The 18,106-nt window shown below is 39.6% G+C and overlaps 1 protein-coding gene across 4 annotated transcripts in view; it reads right to left on the bottom strand.

Annotated features, from left to right (window-relative positions):
• Window positions 1-13,873: 13,873 nt before the first annotated feature.
• LOC122640706 (E3 ubiquitin-protein ligase DA2L-like) overlaps window positions 13,874-18,106 on the bottom strand; it is a 36,781-nt gene continuing 32,548 nt past the window's right edge. For all 4 annotated transcript variants that reach the window (XM_043833944.1, XM_043833943.1, XM_043833946.1 and 1 more), the window contains one exon: window positions 13,874-14,760. In XM_043833944.1, coding sequence (XP_043689879.1) covers window positions 14,164-14,760 — 597 coding nt within the window. In that variant the 3' untranslated portion in view covers window positions 13,874-14,163. The remainder of the gene's footprint in view (window positions 14,761-18,106) is intronic.

The following is an 18,106-nucleotide window of genomic DNA, read 5'->3' as shown; positions in this document are numbered from 1 at the left end:
CATTGAACATGATACATGTATCTCACAATCACAATGCTACTTCATCCCCATAACATTTAGGAATAAACAACACTTGTCCCCACATATTTATAATCATATATTAGTTAACATGCATATGAATGAATGACATCCTACACAAATCACAAAAAAACATTCCATAAATTAAATCAAAGTATCTAATCCACTCACAATCGTTGAAGCGTAAGTAATCACGGGTTTCATGTAGTGTACGCCCTCCATCATAAGTGTACGTTACCCTAACATGTCATCATACAAGTGTGCAACAGGTGAGAGTAACTGGGTTGAAGGTCCAGATTTAAAACTCCAAAATAGTACCAAAATAGCCTGGGTGGATGTTGCTCTATACCCTGGGTGGATGATGCATCGTTTGCCTGCTGTATCATCCGCCTAGGCTAAAACTGCTGCAAATTGGCTTCAGCTCGAGCCCAGCTTTAGCCAGTAGCCATGGGGCCAGTAGGGGTCTATAGGGCTCTATGAGGAAGTGTCATTAGCCTCCAAGGAAGCTACCAAACATGAGGGTTTGATCCAAATAGGATCCACAAGATATGGATTTGGTTTCCAACACCGAAATTCCCAAAAATGGAGGTCTACAATGGGGTTTCATGGTTATCAAGCTATGGAGGCTAGAAATGGATGGTCTAAACCAATGGTTGATACATCTAGCATCCAATTAGAGGTCTAAATACTATAGGGTAAGAAGCCGCATAGTTTTGGCTAAGGATTGGAGGGATTCTAATAAGATTCAAGTAAAAGTACCTTAGAAATCTCATGGTTGAGCTTACTTACAATGGGGTTTCATGGTGGTTTGGCCATGGGGTTGGGAATCAAACAATTGGGGCTAACATGGGTGTCATTCACACCTAATAGAAGGTTTAAATATAGTAAGGCAAGAAGCCTCAAGGTCTGAACTACTAATTAGGATTCTACTTATTCAAAACCTAATGATTTCAATAAAATTTGATGGGAAGGATAGCTTACAATGGGATGTGGCCTAGCACAGCAAGAGAGATGACTTTGAGCATGGAAATAGCCCAACCTCCTTCTTCCTCAAGAAATCCTTGAGTGGATTGAGCTCCCAATGTGCAAAAATGGTAGAGTAACTCAAAATAGGTGTAGAAATGGGAATGGGACAACAAGGTAAGCCTTCTTCCTTCTTCCTCCTCTCCTTCCTCCTCCTTCCTTCTTCTCCTTTCTATTTCAGTCTCCCACGTTTTCTCTCCTCTCTTAGGTGTTAGAATGAGAGAATTGAGAAGAGGGATAGGATTTTGATATTGTTTAACTAAGGATCTAAGGGCTTGTTTAGTTGGGGTTGGTTTTAAGGTCCAAAATGAGTTTAAGACATGTTATTGGCCAAAATAGTTCTTAGGTTTATGATCTTTAGTCATGTCACATGGGTCACAAATGGTCTAAAATAACTAAGGGCTAAGCCCTAGGCTGAGACAAAATGGAACCAAACCAAAATATCATTCACAGGGCAGGTTTTACACTGAACGAATGATGCACCTGGCAGAAGATGCATCATCCACCAGGTTCCATGGTGTATCATCTGCAAGGATTAATAAAATCTGACCTCAACCCATTGTTTCGCCATAACTCGATTAATACAAAACGAAATGACAAGATTCAAAATGCGTTGTAAACTAAACTTAAAGGGATACATTTTTCATGAAGAAACCTTTGACCAAATCAGAAGGGAAGGCCCTTGAAATTGGATTTGAAGCTAACTATAGTGCATTGACAACATACCAGAATCGAATTGACTCCGAATGGCATGCGGTTTTCCTCTAGGGTGTTTGTAGATGAAAGGAGGGCATGCAAGAGTATAATTAATGTACATAGAAGCTAAGACAATGTTCAAGAACCATTCATGCAAGATTTAGTTACAGAGTCTAAGTCTAAAGCTTACCTAGTCAAAGTCTTCCTCCGGGACTCCGAAGGGCTGCCCAAGCTACACTACAACACGCACACAACTACCATAAGTATAGATTGGGGCACGAGTATAACAGAAGGAATATCACAATGAAGGATGGAAGAGGCGACGATCCGATAGACGATGATCTAAGAGCCCTCCGAAACAGTTTGAGCGATATACATCGCTTACCCATCGAAGGTCTGAAATCCTAATGTAGATTGAGAATAGGAAGTTTGTCAAGTGGATGCCGAAGATGGGTTAGCATCCCGAAAGGCAAAACTTGGATAAGTTCTACAGGTTTCACAATAGAAATGGCCACAACACAAATGAGTGCGAACATCTCAAGGGAGAAATTGAGAGCCTCATCCAAAGAGGCTATATTGGCTGTTATATTGATAATTGGTGAGACAGAGCTAACCAAGACAATAGGGGCCCCCAAGATCGACGTGGCCATCGAGAAGAGAGAGAGTCTGATGGGAGAAAAGACCAAGATGGTCAGAGGCATACCAGATCTCCCAATAAAGAACAACCAAACAATCAGGCCAAACAAGACGCACCAACGGGGGTAATAGCAACAATCTACGACAGACCCACAACTGAAAAATGCTCATCTTCAGCCCGCAAGGCGAAGGCCTATACCCAGAGTGTTAACACAACCGAGATCCCACGTTAAAAAATAAAATTAGGGCAGATGATTTTATTCTCTAACAAAGACTTGGAGGGTGTTCAAATCCCACACAATGATACCCTAATCGTGACAATGAGGATAGCAAACTATGAGTTGAAGAGGATCCTTGTTGACAGTGGAAGCTCGGCAGATGTCATCTTCATGGAAGCATATGATCGAATGAAGCTGAGCAGAGATAGGTTGATGAAAGTGGATTGCTCGCTGCAAGGTTTCTTTAGCGTTACCGTTAAGGCAGAAGGATCTATAGAGCTACCTCTCACGATGAGAACCAAACAACATCAGACCATGTGATGATCAATTTTTGGGTTGTGCATATCCCCTCGGCCTGCAAGGCCATACTCAGCCAATCGATCGTGTGGGGCTCAATGCCCTAAAAGCCATCATCTCAACACACAACCTGAAGATAAAGTTCCCGACAGACAAAGGAGTTGGTGAATGTAGAGGAGATCAATTGGCTTCCCAGAGATGTTATGCGGTCTCTCTCTAGGGAAAAGACAAGTCAGGTGAAGCATTGCCCATAGAAATTGAATACCTCTGTGACGACGCACCTAGGCGGTTGGAAGTCTCAGACCAGAGGATCCAAAGCAAGCCCAATTGGAAAGGACTTTACAGAGTTACCAGAATGGTTCGCCAAGATACTTACCCTCTGAAAACTCTGGAGGAATAAGGAGGTACTCCGACAAAAAAAACTTAGAGAACTTAAGTATTACTAGTAGTTGTTTAGTTTAGTTCAGTTATAGGTGCTTGATTTTCTTAAGTATTACCAATAGTCCTTTAGCTCAATTCAGTTCAGTCATAGATGCTCAATTTGTACTTTCAAATTCAATGAACTTGGTTTAGTTTGACAAGTTGATGTTCGAACGCTACTCACTATATTGGCCAAGATAAATGAGCTAAAGTGTTATCGCGGCCAAACTCCTATGGCACCAAGCCGAGGTGAATGAGCCAAGGTAACACCACAATGAAGCCTCAAGGCACCAAGCCGAGGTGAATGAACCAAGGTGACACCATGATCAAATCCCCAAGGCACCCAAACCTAGGTAACACCACGGCGAAACCTCAAGGCACCAAGCCGAGGTGACACCACTACCAAATCCCCAAGGCATCCAAGTCGAGGTAACACCATGGCAAAACCTCAAAGCACCAAATCGAGGTGAATGAGCCGTGGTGGCACCACAGCCAAATCTCCAAGGCATCCAAGCCGAGGTAACACTATGCGTAACCTCAAGGCACCAAGCCAAGGTGACACCACAGCCAAATCCCTAAGGCATCCAATCCGAGTTAACACCACGACGAAACTTCAAGGCACCAAGCCAAGGTGAATGAGCCACGTCATAGATGAACCAGCTCCTCCTCTGTGTCTACCCTGCTCATCACGTAAGGTGGACATGCTCCTCTTCTATGCCCGCCTAAAATCTCTAGTCTTTGCCTTTATCTCCACATCATCAAGCACATACATAGGGACATCACTGTGATCATCACTATCATAATCCCCTATACTATGTCTGGGTGGGTCGCACAAACTGCCTCCTCAAATGCTACCTTTGCCTTCTCCCTTTCTGTCTTCCTCATCTTCCCTCCCCACATGCTTTCAGCTATGACCCTAGAAACCTCCACAGGTACCATGGTGCATGCCATCACATCTATGGCATTCCCAACTAAATGTTGTTTTAATCCTATGGTCCCACCTGAATTCATCGTTTTGTGCCAATAATTACATTGTATTTTTCGTTTGTCACCATCAATGGGAACACCATGTTGCCATGCTATATATGTCCTATTACCTCCCCGGCCTCTTCCCCTATCACCTTCATTGTCAGGCATTATCTCACCTCCTTATTGTTATATGAAGAAAAAAGAAGTCATTCTTAACATGAAAGACATCAAATTGAGACCACTAAATCAACTATGTTTGCATTTATTATTTTTCCTATCCTAATATTTATTTTATAATTAAAGATCCTTTTTTTAGAATTTTTTTAAATAAAATATTGACTTAATACTCAAAAAACAAGTATGGTACAACATTTGAAGCCTCATATGTGCTTCAATTGATGTACCATAAATTTCCCTTATTTTTCTAAGCAAAAGAAAATATTTTTTTCTTATTTTCCCTATTTTTTGAATATTTTAAATTTTTTAAATAAAAATTTACTTGCTGAAAAAAAAATCGACATTGTAAAGTCGTAGATCGACCTCTGATATATAACATATATATACTTGAGGCCCCATCAATTTATATTAACCCTATTTTTTCTGATTTTTGTTGTAGGAAAATCAATTTTTTACCAGAAAAATTAAAAAAAAAATTGGATATTGTGAGGTTGTAGATCGTCCTCCGATGTGTAACATATATATAATATCTAAACACATACAACAAGTATTTGTCATCTTTTTTTCCAAAAAATAGATTTTGAAAATAGTAACTTTACTTGAAATGGTTGAATGAAGCCAAATCTGGAGGAATAGACAGCAATCAATCTCTTCGTAGTGTATCCCAATAGCAAGGAGTGATGATGTGGCCAAAAAGAGAAGAAAGTTTTCCCCTTCTCCAGACCAAAAACAACACCATCTCTGGAGAAAGAGTTCGAAATCTCGAAATATGAATCGAGTTAGTGCACTTTTATAAAATGCTTAGTAGCAATTTGCCGATATTTTGGAAAGATATTTGTAAGTACCAAAATCGATCAAAATCTTGATCGAGATTTTGGAAACTGTGCATTTTTTTAATTCGTATGGTATTTTGTCTCAACCAACTCGAGTTTTTCAAGATCTCGCCGAGATTTTGAACTAAGTTCGTGGCTAACAGAGTAGTGAATACTTCAACAAATTTATTTTGGGAAGTAAGCAATTTGGTCGTAGAGTAGTTATAGTGTAAATACCAAGTTGTAAGCCTCATCAATTCGGATTTGGTGAATTGTAAAGACTCCAATAGATGTGTTTCTGCAAATAAGCAATTTGATTTTTTTTTTCTTCCTCTTCTTGACATTGCAATCTTTACATATAAAAATCCTTGGAGCGACCGAGCCACTGAAAATAACCCATTCTTTCCTGATTAGAAGTTAGATTCATATCATTTTATTGCACGCCTACACATCTTTAACTCACACCATCAATGCCGAAAATAGTGGAAACAACTTAAAACTCTTTTCATAAGGCAATCATTGCCCTCATCCCAAAAGGGTTGGGTGGAAATCCATCATAATTGCCTCATTTGCCCAATTCTCAAAATTTACACCACAAACACAAATCAACCACTGGTTGGTGGATTTGAATATCTCCCCACCCCCCCCCCTTTTTTGTAATGCGTTCCCTTTCACTACTATGGATTCTGTGGCTATTACTAACCCTGTTTCTTTGTCTCCTTTTGATTTACCTACTTTAGATTTTCCTTTTTTGTTATGCGCAGGATTCGCTTCCAAAGATGTAGGTAAGGCAGGCTGGGTATTTGGTTTTTTGATTGATGGAAAACTTCTTTTTCTCACTGCTGGTCGATGTAAAAACAATCATTTTTTGGAGCCTAAGCTCACCAGTATCCTCAACGCTCTTGAGTCTACCGCCATTAGAGGTGTGAAGCTGAAAGAAGTTTGGTGTTCACACACAATGTTGCCAGGACTTCTTCCAACTCCATCTCTTTCCCCATGGCCGCTTGAGGTGTTGGATTACTATCTAAAGATAGCTGATAGGTCTGTTAATATTTCTTATAGGATTAACCCTGAAATTTGGTGACTGGTTTACATGTTTTTTTGTTACGGCTCCCCACTTGTCGTGCTGTCTGGACTCTTGTAACTAGTTTTTTCTCCTTAATATATTTTCTATTTCACCAAAAAAAAAAAAAAACAAAAACGCGCAAAGTAAGTAAAACAGAAAAAACAGGAAATGATATTTTTTTATAAACACAAAGTGGTTTTGTTAGAATCTTTGCATGGTCTTTGTGAGACTCAGTACTAGAGTGCGAAGAACAAAAATCAAAGAAATTATTACCTTTATGGGTGAAGGTATTTCGTCACACCTTTGTTTTGGGGAATTTGTCAAGGGATAAAGTTCTCTGCAGGGGTGCGCCCTATTTCGTCACACCTTTGTTTTGGGGAATGTGTCAAGGGATAAAGTTCTCTGCAGGGGCGCAGGGCGCGCCCAAACACATGGGGAGGGCAAAATGATTAGCCTGCCCCTTGAATGCCCAAAATCTCGCTCCTGTCCCGTTCCTTGTGTCTTGGCGCAACCAGCGCCTAGATGCACTCCCAGACAGAGAACATGCGCCCATTTGTTAATGTATTAGATTCATTTGGGTTGTAAAACCGGTGTATCAAAATCTTCAAAAAAAATTCGGTTAGACGAACATTGTGTCTTCCTTTCCACCTTCTCTTTTGCCTTGGTGGGTTCTAGCCAACATTAATTCAACAACTTTTTTTGTTGGAGTGACTAATTAGGTCTCTCTCTCTCTCTCTCTCTCTCCATTTTATCTCTACCTCCTCTTTTTACCAACAATAAGTGTTCAAAGAAGTAGTGAGCATGGGTGAGCTGTTGCAGCAGCGAGTAGTGGGCATGGTGGAACTAGCACTCGTGTTGGCTTCTTGGAATCTGAGATGTCTCTTCCATCTGCAACTCTCAAAACAAATCACAAAGAGAAAGAAATGAGAAAAAAACTCGGGAAAGAATCACCTCGTGTAGGTAGATTTACACAATTATCCTGACAGCAATCAAATGTTGCTTACGATAGCAATTTAAAAGTTAGAGCTTAAGTAACAAATTTACCCCTATTGTGATGTATAATCCTATGAAAAATATAGGGCCAATGAGGAATTGTAAATTAGGTTGGTTACAATATCAATTGTAACCTAGTCGGTTACATTTAGAATATCGCTAGATATCTAAACTGTGAACTTATATGTTTTGTTGACATTAATAAGCTTGAGTGCAAGGAATACAAGTAGTTAAATAAGCAGACACCATGGCTGGACTTCAAACTAAATGTATTATTGATAGGTAAGTAGATACACACAAGTGGTAAGCAGCTGGTAGGGTATGATATGCTCTTTCAGTTGATGTTATGGTTGGGTATGTAGATATGTAGGTGTGATGCTTGTATTCCCTTCTTATCTGTTAAATAAATCTAGGTAAAAGATCTCTACTTGGTGGTGTTTTCTAAGTCCTCTCGCAGGGCACCATGAAATGATGTTTCTATGTCTTGAGTAGATATTCAAGCATGCTTTCCCATTGGTCCAGACGCTTGTGTAGAGACCATGCGACCAAGTAGAAATCTCTTGTCCATAAATCTATCTTCCTATTATTAAGAAAATAAAATAAAATTCAAATAAAAAGAACACTAAAATAGGACCAATTTCTCTCCATTTATGGAGGAGAGAGAATCTTTTTGTACATCCCATTTGATCTCTAATTGAAGTGAAGAAGGGTATTTTGGACCATGAATAATAGAAAGTGACAGTTAATGATGAACCCAAAATCAGATCTAGATCCTCTCCAATGAAGAGATCGCCCAATGAGCATCCAACTACTGGGCTGATTGGGTGTGTATAGAGATGTGTGCCAGCCAGCCCAACCGTTGGATGCTGCATTCAGCGATCTCCAAATTGGGAAAGTATCTCTATCCCCTAAAATCCAATCACGATGTCACATCACCAATCACCATTGGTTTGACGTAAAACCTTTTTTTTTTTATGAAAAACAAAATATAATTAATTAAAAACGGAAAAGAAAATGTTTATGACAACCATAGAAGCTGCCCTACTTGATTTCTCCATCATGGCTCTACCAACCATCCACTTAATCATTTTTACAATAACATCCTTAGACCCAACAAATATCCAATTTTCATTGCTTAAAAATAAATTGAAATATCCAATCGAATAGGAAGAAATTCCCTTAGTCAGACTCCATTCTTTGGATTAGTTACCAACTCCTCCAGCACTTGAGAATCTGTCCAAACTCCCCCCTATTTGGCATCCCACCCAACTGCCACTTTGAGTCCCAATAAAAGAGCCCCTTTTTTCTTATGTAAGAGAGAGAAAATTTTGTGAGAAACACTTCTGATCTCAAGATCAGCCTTACCTCCTCCGGAGAGAGAAAGGGGATAAAGGAGTCATCACCTAGGTTAAGGCCTAGGACCCATAAACAACTCCACAGATAACTCTAATAGAGATTAGTCAAACCATTGATAGGGGTACATGTCAGGGTACAATTCGAAAAAGGTTTGAGACACCCAAATCCGGCTAACTTAAAGCCAACTCTTATGTAATTAATTAACATATAACATATAATCATTATTGTGAATAGAATGCAAAACAACAAATTGAAGCTATGATGGTCGCCTAAGAATTCCTGGGATTGAATCCTCCAAGCCCAGTTACCCTTCTTTGATTTCCCTATGTTGATAAAGAAAAATAAAAGGAAGATGGTAAACGAGAGAAGAGAAGGGAGAGAAAGATGGCCTCCATGTAGATGTGAGTCCAATTTGATTTTACTTGGTAAGATCCTTTCTTATTCACATTCCACTTCTTAAATAAAAGAGAAGTTAACGTTCAATTACAGCCCAACGTGATTATAAAATTATAGGAGACTCAACTACTAATGCAACATGCTATCCTATCTCTCCATTATTAAACTATAGGAGAGTAGTTACCCAATTTACCCATCTACTTAAGAATAGAAAAACCCCACAATAAACTCCCCATACCATGACACCTAGACTCTTACAAAACTAAACCACTGCACCAAGTCAAAGAGGCTACGCGGACTTATTTGAAATAGAAAACACATAACAAAAGACATGTTAAGCAAGAAGGGAAAAAAAATCCTCAGCATGGCCATGAATAACCCAACAAGGTAAGAAGCATACCACAACCATTTCTATCGAAACAATAGTGATATACCCAAAACTACATGGTTATACCTACCTAAGTAAAACAAAAATCTCGATAGTACTATGTTAGTTTGGATGAACAACTTTGCTAGGAAAGTTGTGATCTACAAGGGGTGTAAATGAATAGTCGAAATTCGTTTTCGTATCCGTATTCGTTTAGCACTATCCGAATCCGTCTGAAAGCTAAACGGATGCGGATACGGATAGGCTATAGTTATCCAAAAAGCTATATTTACATATAAACGGATAAAATATTCGATCCGTATCCGTGTCCGTATTTATTTAGTATTATCCGAATCCGTTCGATAGCTAATCGGATGCAGATATAGTACTATCCGAGCCGAATCCGATCCGTTTATAGCCCTATGATCTACCATTGACACTTTTTTATGAACTGGATGCTATAAATCCTTTGTTTATTCCTTAGTTTAATATATTTTTCTTTTCATCAAAAAAATAAAATCAAAAATATTTTAGGATTATTTCCAAATTTCCTCTTGAAAATGGTCAAACTTATAGTTACCCCTTGAACTTTCACTAATTCCACATGCACCCTTGCTTTCTAAACTAAGTACCATTATAGTCCCTGCCGTTAGACAGAGACGTTATAACATAATGGATCCCAGTTTTTAAACTTCGATGGACGATACTGCCCCTAGATAGAGTAAAATGACCAAAATGACCTTACCTGGAAAACAAAAAAAAAACAACCTGCAACCCATCTTCCCCAAATCGTTTAGGGATTGGGGAAGATGATTTCTTGAATCAGAATTTTTCAAAGTTCATCGCCTGGTTCAGTTGCAGAATTTTTCATATTTGTACATCTTATTTTCTGGTATGATTAAATGCTTGCATCTAGTAGGAACCTGAGTTGAGAATTTAATCTCCAAGTCCAAGATCCAGAGCTTTCGTCATTATTGAGAACCAACTTGCGAACCAGATCTGCAACTCCTTTGTCCGCCTGAATCAATTTCAGAAATCTATTGTTAAATTAATACTTATTTGCTGAAGTGTCCTTGGCCTGGATTCAATAGAGTTGGGGGTTACTAATTGTTGTTGTTTAATCTTGACCGAGTTGAAAAATTCTGCAATTGAACCAGGCTCCAAGACCTCCCTCTCTTTTCCCTTTCTCTCCTTTTGATCAAGAAGAAATTCAATTTTCCAAGCTGATGCCTCGGAAGAATTCCTGAGTTTTCCATGAGAAAATCAAGAGGGGTAGAATTGAATTCCTCCTCTTCCTCTTCTTCCAATGTGAGTCCCCATGACTTACTTTCTTCTTCGAACTCTGCTGTAACACCCGAACCCAAACCCTCTTGGTTACCGGTTGTTTTACAGGCATCTGAGGCCGGCATCGTGGCCGCCGGTGGACGTCCGTCGTTCGCCGTGTCCTTCTGAGGCCGCCGCCTCCTGATTCGGCCACCGCAATGGACGGCAGTGGCTTTTAAAGAAACCCTAACAGTCTCTATTTTGCGATTAGGGGAAGAAGGAGAGGGAATATTCCCTCTCCGATTCCTTATTCTTATAAAATTAAAAAAAATTTGGTTTTTTGTATGATCAATATTTTTAGGTCAAATGGGTCATTCTACCCTATCAAGGGGCATAATGGTCCACCAACTCATTCTCCTTTGAGTTCCATTTTCTGTAAATGGTGGCGATTTCTTTGGAAGCTTAACTTATATCCCAAATTTAAACTATTTTTTGGCGTGTTTTACATGTAGAACTTCAATTAAAGCGTCACTCTCAAAAATTTTCTTGATCGAGCCTACTTGTATCTTTTGTGGTTCTTATGATGAATTCATCTGACATCTATTTCTATCATGTGATTAGACTAACGTATTAGGACTTCAGGCCTCTGGGATTGAGAACAGAACTTCTCCCCAGTTCATCTCTGGCTGATTTTTGTGCTTCCTTCTTATCATCAAATGTTCTTGATAAACAATTTTACACTTGATTCTTTTCAGTTTTTATTTTTATTTTGTCTGGCACACAAGGAACAAAATTATTAAGGGATTAACCAAGTCTAATCCCAGTTTTGTTATTTGGTCTGTACTAAGATGGTTATTTGATCTTAACATTCATCCTCCCCACCCCCACTAGAACTGATCTCCTTTGATTTCTCCAACTCATCCTTCCCTTGATAATATGTGTGATTCTAACTCTTCGCATAGCTTCCTTGTTTTAATCTGCGCAAGAGCATGTAAACCAAGTCTAAACTCATCAGGCTGGGCTATATGTATTTTGTTAGATGGCAACTGCAGCAGAATTCCTAACTTCAAAAGACATTTTGGACGCTTTTTGGTATCTTGCAGGGACTTCAACATGCAGGAAGGATGAAGCTACACATCCAAAAGATCTGGTGCAGCAGTAAGGATGTCTGTTCCCTTCTACCATCCCATCCTGGAACCTCTTGGCCTTGGAATACCCTTCCTTTGCTTCCACAATTATCTGGGCAACCATGAATCTTAAGAGCCATGTTTTGCTCCCAAACAAGGATGTTAAATATCTACAACTGACCAGGAAGATTGCGTTTTTCAAACTCCTTCGGAAAAGCGTAATTTTGTCAATTTTGGATCTAAAATATCTGATACCCTCATTAATTAATATATTTTCATTTTCTTATTAAAAATAAATCAACTAGTGAAGGACCCCTAGGACGTTTAGAACACTTCCCCAAGTCGGAAAGATGCAACTAGAACTCGTATGGGACCAAACAATGCCACCACAAGAGTCCTACCTGGAGAAGAACTCCTCCGAAGTCAATCAGCCCATGATCGATGGCCAGTCTATGTTGAGGGCATTGGTGATGGTTGATGGATTGATAGCGCATGTCTACACATCACTATCATACTCTATCACGACTGATTCGATCGTATACAACCCGAATAGGGTCCAAACCTTTTTTTTTATTTTTAAGGAGAGAATAAGAAGGGGGAAAGATAGCAACCAAGAGACTCGAACTCGAGACCTACCGGTGAGAATGGGCATGAAGTGCACAACAGCTCACCAACTGCACTAGTAGGGTTGTAAATGAATAGCCAAAATTCGTTTCCGTATCCGTGTCCGTATCCGTTTAGCACTATTAGAATCCGTCCGAAAGCTAAACGGATGCGGATACAGATAGACTACAGCTATCCGAAGAGCTATATTTACATGTAAAAGGACAAAATATCCTATCCATACCGTGTCCGTATCCGTTTAGCACTATTCGAATCCGTCCGATAACTAATCGGATGCGGATGCGGATATAGCACTATCCGAACCGAATCCAATCCGTTTACAACCCTATGCACTAGGCAGCTTTTGGTGGGTTCAAACCACTTTGGTCAGCATATTTCGCATGAAAATATGAATGATTGAAGGCTCAAAATATTATTGAAAGACCAACCAAATTGACATGGACCCAATAAACCTTACCAAAACGTTTTCAACCATTGATAGCACATTGAACAAAGTAAAGGGAGTGAACTACATGTTGGACACGTTCTGACTCATGGGTTAGAATTTTCATTTTGAACACTAAACAATATGCATAAATATTGAGCCTTCACACAATGTTATAGTATGGCATATACCAAATTTGCAGCTTGAGACATTTTTCTTGGCATGTGACAATAGGCAAGAGTTTCCATCGTTTAATATTTTCTTACTCGAGAACCTACCTTATATTCTGGGTTTTTTTTTTCAGATCATATCTTCCAATATTGTTTCTAATGGTCATGATTCATGGATGTTACAGATCAATAGTATAGAAATGAAAAAACATGACTTGGCCCAATATTGTTTCTAATGGTCATGATTCATGGATGTTACAGATCAATAGTATAGAAATGAAAAAACATGACTTGGCCTGACTAGGTTTGACCCTTCCAAGTCACCGGGTTTTGAGAAGAGCGAGTCAAGGCAAATAACCTGGTTTTCCAACTATGGAGTAGGACAAGAAATTCCATCCACCTCTACACCTGAGTGAACCCCATAGAAACCAGATAGTTTCTATTGAATGGTCACTCAAAGGAAGCAGGAAACTCAACGTTGAAAGCTTGAGTAAGTTGGGCAGCAAGGTAATGACACAGTCCAAAAGGAAGAGATAAGTTCTTATATCTTGAGATTTTTTAGTATTATCTCCTACAGTTGTTACATGATCCACACAAATAAAGCTGGTTGCACGTATACTAGGGGCGTTCATTAATATATCCTCATCATAGCAAGATCTATGAGATACTTTAAATTTTTTTTTTTTTGACGGATAAACTGCCAAGGTTTTATTTCTTATTTCAATTTTACCTCTTTTTTTTTTTTTTTTGGCGGGGAGGGGGGGGGGGGGAGAGGGGTTGAGTGGGCGAGTGGGAGTAGAAATGGAATTGAATATGGTTTAGGACTGAAAGATCATAGCAATTCATGAACCTAAGAAACTTGCATCAACTAAAAAACGCCTTTCCTTTTTACATCTATTGATGTCGTAACGACAAATAAAAGAAAAAAGATCTCAATGAGAGAGGGAGAAGGGGAGGGGTGGGGGAAGGAGGGAGGAGAGATGAAGCAAATGAATGCAATATAACTCCTTTCAGCACTTGATCTTGCTCAAGCCTCTGCTAAAAGGGGAAGAAATAGACAGGGTAGGGGTAGTGGAAGGGGGAAGAGAGAACCAATAAGTAACTTCACCAGCTAATACCATGCAACTCCTTGTGCACTTGTTCTAGAGTGAGCTTCTGCTATCGAAACAGCCATTGCCAGCATCATCTGCTCCTCAAAACTCTCAGGCATGGTAGTCTCTGTCATGTTAGGCTGAAACCGGTCATCCATACCATCGTGGAGAGAAGATCCACCTCCCCCTGCATCTACTGTTGCATCAGAGCTCGCATAACTAGTCCCTGCCTCGGCTATCTCTGACCCATGATCTATTCCCCACTCTGCCTCTCCCCTTGACATTGCCCTTCCACTGTCTGGTGAGATATCGATCCAGCTACCTGAAGGGCAAGTATCTGCTACTCTCTCCTCCCCACTGGATGACCTTCCAGAAGCTGTGAGCAAGCTGAAAGCTCTAGAATTTCCAACATCATTAGTGGAGGGATCCCCATCCCTATGCTGAATCTCAGCAACAGCAGCAACTGCACGAGCAAGACCACCAGATAGACCACCACCAGATGGGGAAGATGCTTCAGCCAATGGGACCATGGCTGGAGAAACATACCGATCTTCATTGACAAACTGCTCAGTGGTTGCAGCAGCAACGTGAGTTGGATATCTGCGAGCATCATGATCCTGTACATTTTCATTTGTCAGACAAGGAGAGAGAGAAGGGCAATAATATTGAAATTCACTAGTAATCTTGACAGGAAACACCATAAATCTATAAAGTGGTTTAACTTTGCTAGTGATAGACACCTAGGCACCACAAATAGTATTGAGTGCTAGTAGCCAACTAACAGTAATAGTAGTTTTACAATTAGGGTTTTTAAAACCTAGTCCATTAAAGTCCTTTCTGTATCCTGAATCATGTTGCAACACATCCAAAAACAGAAAGTAAAAGATCATTGATAGCAATTACCAAGTCAAACATGGTTTCATCTTCTTAAAGGAGATGATGAAGTTGAGAGATGGAGATCACTGGAGAATGGAGATATCTTCATCTTGTGAGGTGGGCCAGATCTCCAAGCCCTTAAAGAATTATCCGAGTTGGATGGATGGACCTCATCTGTAAATCAGGACCTTAATAAGCTATAGTGGGTTGAACCTATGTACTGCTCCAGCCCCAGACCAATCCCTTCTGTTGAAATACTGTATCATCCATAGTCCGCTTTGATTTCAATATCAAGTTGAAATAATTGCAATTAAGCTTCTTCACAGAAACTCCAGGATAACCATACAATCCACTAATTTGGAACCCTTCATATGCAACACATGTGGTAGCCATCTATTTACTTGAATTTGTACCATATGTGTGTATGTGTGTGTGAGTGAGAGAGAGAGAGAGAGAGCTTGTCCTCTCCTTTACGGCGCCAGAATGGGCACTAGAAGAACTATGGTCTACAGTCATTGACGCCAAACTTTCATATAGAAGAGACTCTGGAAATTAACAATCTGCCAAGGTTGCCAAACTGGCAATATCAATAAGTAGGTTTTTTGCCCTCCCAAGGTGAAGCCTATTTGACAGTTAAAGGATATGACGTTTCAATAAATCAAAGGATAGAATAAATGTACTAACAACAATAAAGACCTGAAATATGCAAATGAAATATAAGACATTAAATATCTCTCTCCCCCCCCCCCCCCCAAAAAAAAAAATAAAAAAAAAAGCGTAATACAGATTAAAAAAATAAAAAATAACAACCATACTTTTGGCAGCTAAATCCCTAATATAACAATTTTAAAAAAGATACAATTTCACCCAAATGTTAGCCCCTGCATCAGTCAATCAGTCCATCCCCTCGATTCCTACATTCCCCAGGTGCTGCTTGGGAAATGTTCTTGGCTACACTATACCTAGCTATTAGGAACCACAGCAGGAAGAACTTTCAAAGTTCATCAAAGTCCTGCTCCAGTTTAGGCCAGCAGAGCACTGGGAGATGTATTCAAAGAGGCTCTGTCTGGTTGGAAGTGAAGGGAAGGGAAGTGAAATCAGTATAAAAAAGAAAAAGAAATTTTTAGTAATCGTGATTGTCTAACTATCTTAAACTCTTGCTAAATATGGTTAATTATACTTTTCGTATGAATTTTTACTATCGTTCATATAACCAAGGAATTTGGTTGCAAAAAGTGTTGAACTCTAGTTGTCACTCAGAGTGGGGGTGAATCCGTGACAAAGGTCTCACAAAACTTTTCTTTCCGATTAGGGGGATTCTCACACGTCGTGCCGGAACATAATCACCACATCCACACGTTCACATTCAAAGCAGAAACCACAGACAAACATCCACAAGACAAAGTATGCGTGGTTCGCCAGTGGCTACGTCCACGGTGCAAATAACCATTCAGGCTACAACCCAAATCCAATAGCAGTATAATGCAGAATGCAACGTTTAGCAGCACCCACAATAAAGAAGCTACAACCAGTAATTTATTATTTGTCCAAAAAAAAAACCCGTAATTTATGTAGCAACAACTATCAAGGAGCAGCTACCCCCAACTTTGTGGAACCCCACCACAAAAGAGCTACAACCTTCTATCAAGCACCCACTTGATAACTACAATGTTAGGTTTACAATGGCATATGCAAATGCTCAAAACAACAACTGTGCATTTCATCGAACATCTTGCCTACAGTCTAAGACATACATATATGTGAATGTAGGGATTACCTACTACGAGGATGTGACTCCTTGTCTTCGCCTACTCCCAAGCTTCACCTCAACACCCTTGGAGGTTCAAACGCCATTCTTGAACTATTCGAACTCTCCTTGTGTATTCTTCACAAACCCTTGAGTTGAGAACCAGAGGTTTAGGGAATGACTTGACTTGTCATTAATGATAGAGGTCCTCTTTATTTATAATGAGATTACAACCCTAAAAGAGTAAAAAGGTGAAAAGGAAAAAATAACAAACCTTAAAAATAAGATGTTGATAACTTATCCACATGGATCTCAACACTCCCCCTCAAATTGGTGCAAATATATCATGCATGTCCAACTTGGAAACCAGAGGATGAAACACCTTACAATTAAAACCTTTCGTAAACACATCAGCTAGCTTATTTCAGAACTAACAAAAGGAATACAAATGATCCCTTTTTCAAGTTTCTCTTTGATGGAGTGTTTATCAATCTCAATATGCTTCATTCTGTCATGCTGGACTGGATTGTGAGCAATACTAATGGCAACCTTGTTATCACAATAGAGGCGCATAGGGTCTTCAGAAACAACTCTTGGATCACTCAATAGTCTCAACCATATGAATTCAGAAATCCCTTGTGCCATGGCACGATATTTGGCTTCAGCACTGGAACATGATACAACCGATTGTTTCTTGCTTCGCCATGTGACAAGGTTACTCCCAAGGAAGGAACAATATCTAGAAGTAGATCTCCGATCATCAGACCCAGCCCTATCGGCATCAGTAAATGCTTCCAGTCTTAAATCTCATTGTTATAGAAGAAAATCCCTTTCCCAGGGGCAGACTTTAAATATCTCAATATCCGGTGCACGACTTCAAGATGAGATGTCCTGGGATCATGGAGGAACCGACTAACAATGCCCACCAGCGTAGGCAATATCAGATCTAGTATGGGCAAATAGATCAACCGACCAACAAGTCTTTGGTATTGATGTATTGTTCTCTGTCGACAGGATCACCCATGGCACTGCACAACTGGTGATTAACTTCAATGAGAGAATATATAGGCTTACATCCAAGCATGCTTGTATCACTGAGAAGATCCAAGACATAATTTTGTTGGGAAATAAAAATACCCTTGTTTGACTTTGCAACTTCAATCCGAAAAAAGTACCAAAGAGGTCAGATCTTTTGTTTACTCCTTTGCTAATACTGATTTCAAATGGGAGATCTCATCATCATTGTTCTCAGTAATCACTATCTACATACACAATGAGGGCTGTAATTTGATTACCATTCCTTTTCATGAACTAAGGTGTGATCAGCTTGACTTTGTCAA

The sequence above is a fragment of the Telopea speciosissima genome, chromosome 9 (genome assembly GCF_018873765.1).
Source record: "Telopea speciosissima isolate NSW1024214 ecotype Mountain lineage chromosome 9, Tspe_v1, whole genome shotgun sequence".
NCBI lineage: Eukaryota > Viridiplantae > Streptophyta > Magnoliopsida > Proteales > Proteaceae > Telopea > Telopea speciosissima.
This window is presented reverse-complemented; position numbering and strand designations above follow the sequence as displayed.